This window comes from Mus caroli, chromosome 11 (assembly GCF_900094665.2).
Source record: "Mus caroli chromosome 11, CAROLI_EIJ_v1.1, whole genome shotgun sequence".
Classification (NCBI taxonomy): domain Eukaryota; kingdom Metazoa; phylum Chordata; class Mammalia; order Rodentia; family Muridae; genus Mus; species Mus caroli.
In genome coordinates, this window is record NC_034580.1 from 82,348,008 (window position 1) to 82,349,196 (window position 1,189).

The 1,189-nt window shown below is 38.0% G+C and overlaps 1 protein-coding gene across 1 annotated transcript in view; it reads left to right on the forward strand.

Annotated features, from left to right (window-relative positions):
• The window catches only part of Trim37 (tripartite motif containing 37), a 91,694-nt gene that overhangs the window by 21,737 nt on the left and 68,768 nt on the right, over nt 1–1,189 (forward strand). Inside the window, exon 7 of the mRNA XM_029483551.1 lies at nt 99–222. Coding sequence (XP_029339411.1) covers nt 99–222 — 124 coding nt within the window. The remainder of the gene's footprint in view (nt 1–98; nt 223–1,189) is intronic.

The window sequence follows — 1,189 nt, forward strand, 5'->3', positions numbered from 1 at the left end:
AAAAAAAAAAAAAGTAATTACAGTGATTGCATTATCATGTTCTTGCTTCTGTTGTAACGGACTTCAATTATAATTTGTCTTTTGTGTTTATCTTCTAGGAAAGAAATGTAGAAGCTGTAAGAAATGCAAAGGACGAGCGTGTTCGGGAAATTAGGAATGCGGTAGAGATGATGATTGCACGACTAGATACACAGCTGAAGAATAAGCTCATAACTCTCATGGGTGAGTCTACTTGCATTCTGTTGCCATGGTACCGTGATCTTGTTTGTGGTCCAGTCTTTAAGGAGTAAATTAATGAATTGATAGTAGGTAGGAATTTTAAGATTTTTAGGCAACTCTATGTTGTTTAATCTGACCACAAGTCTGGCTTCTGTTGGAATATAATCAAAGAGAAAACTTTTTCACAGCCATTGTATGAAAATCCTAAATGGTTTGTGAAACTTATTGATGGTTTTTTTTTTCCTCCCACAACTAAGAAAAGTTCCCACTACTGATGCCTTTAATCCCAGCACTCAGGAGGCAAAGGTAGGTGGATTTCTGTGTTTGAGGCCAGTCTGATCTAGAGTGAGTTCCTAGATGACCAGGGCTACACAAACCAAATCAAACCAAACAAACAAACAAAAGACTCCAGCCGATCAGCCAGGAAAGGTATCTACTCCTGAGCCTGATGAGCTCAGGTCAGTTTGCAGGGCGCTCATGATGGAGGAAGAGGACTTCCACAGTTGCCCTCTAACTGCCCTGCACGTGCTATGGCATGAGTCCCCACTCCCACAATAAGACATTTAACATTTATCCTTTGAGGTTTCTCTTTTTCTTTTCTTTTTTTTGAAACAGGGTCTCAGTGTGTAGGCCTGACTGTTCTAGAATACACTGTATAGATCAGGCTGACCACAAACTCAGATAGAGACCTACTTGCCCTTTTGTCTCCTGAGTGCTAGAATTAAAAGCATCACCATGCTTGGGTGGTTAAAGGAACATTAAAAGTACATAAGCCAATTAAAGTATTCTTCACTGTTAATATGATTTTGAATAGTAACCAAATGCATTTTTGCATGTAGCCTTGCTTAACTAAAAGTCATATATACCAGCAGTATAGATTTATAAAATTTAATTGAAGAAATATGTGTGTATTTGTGATAAATGCATGTATGTGTAAATATGCAAACTTGTGTGCATTTTGGGTATCTTG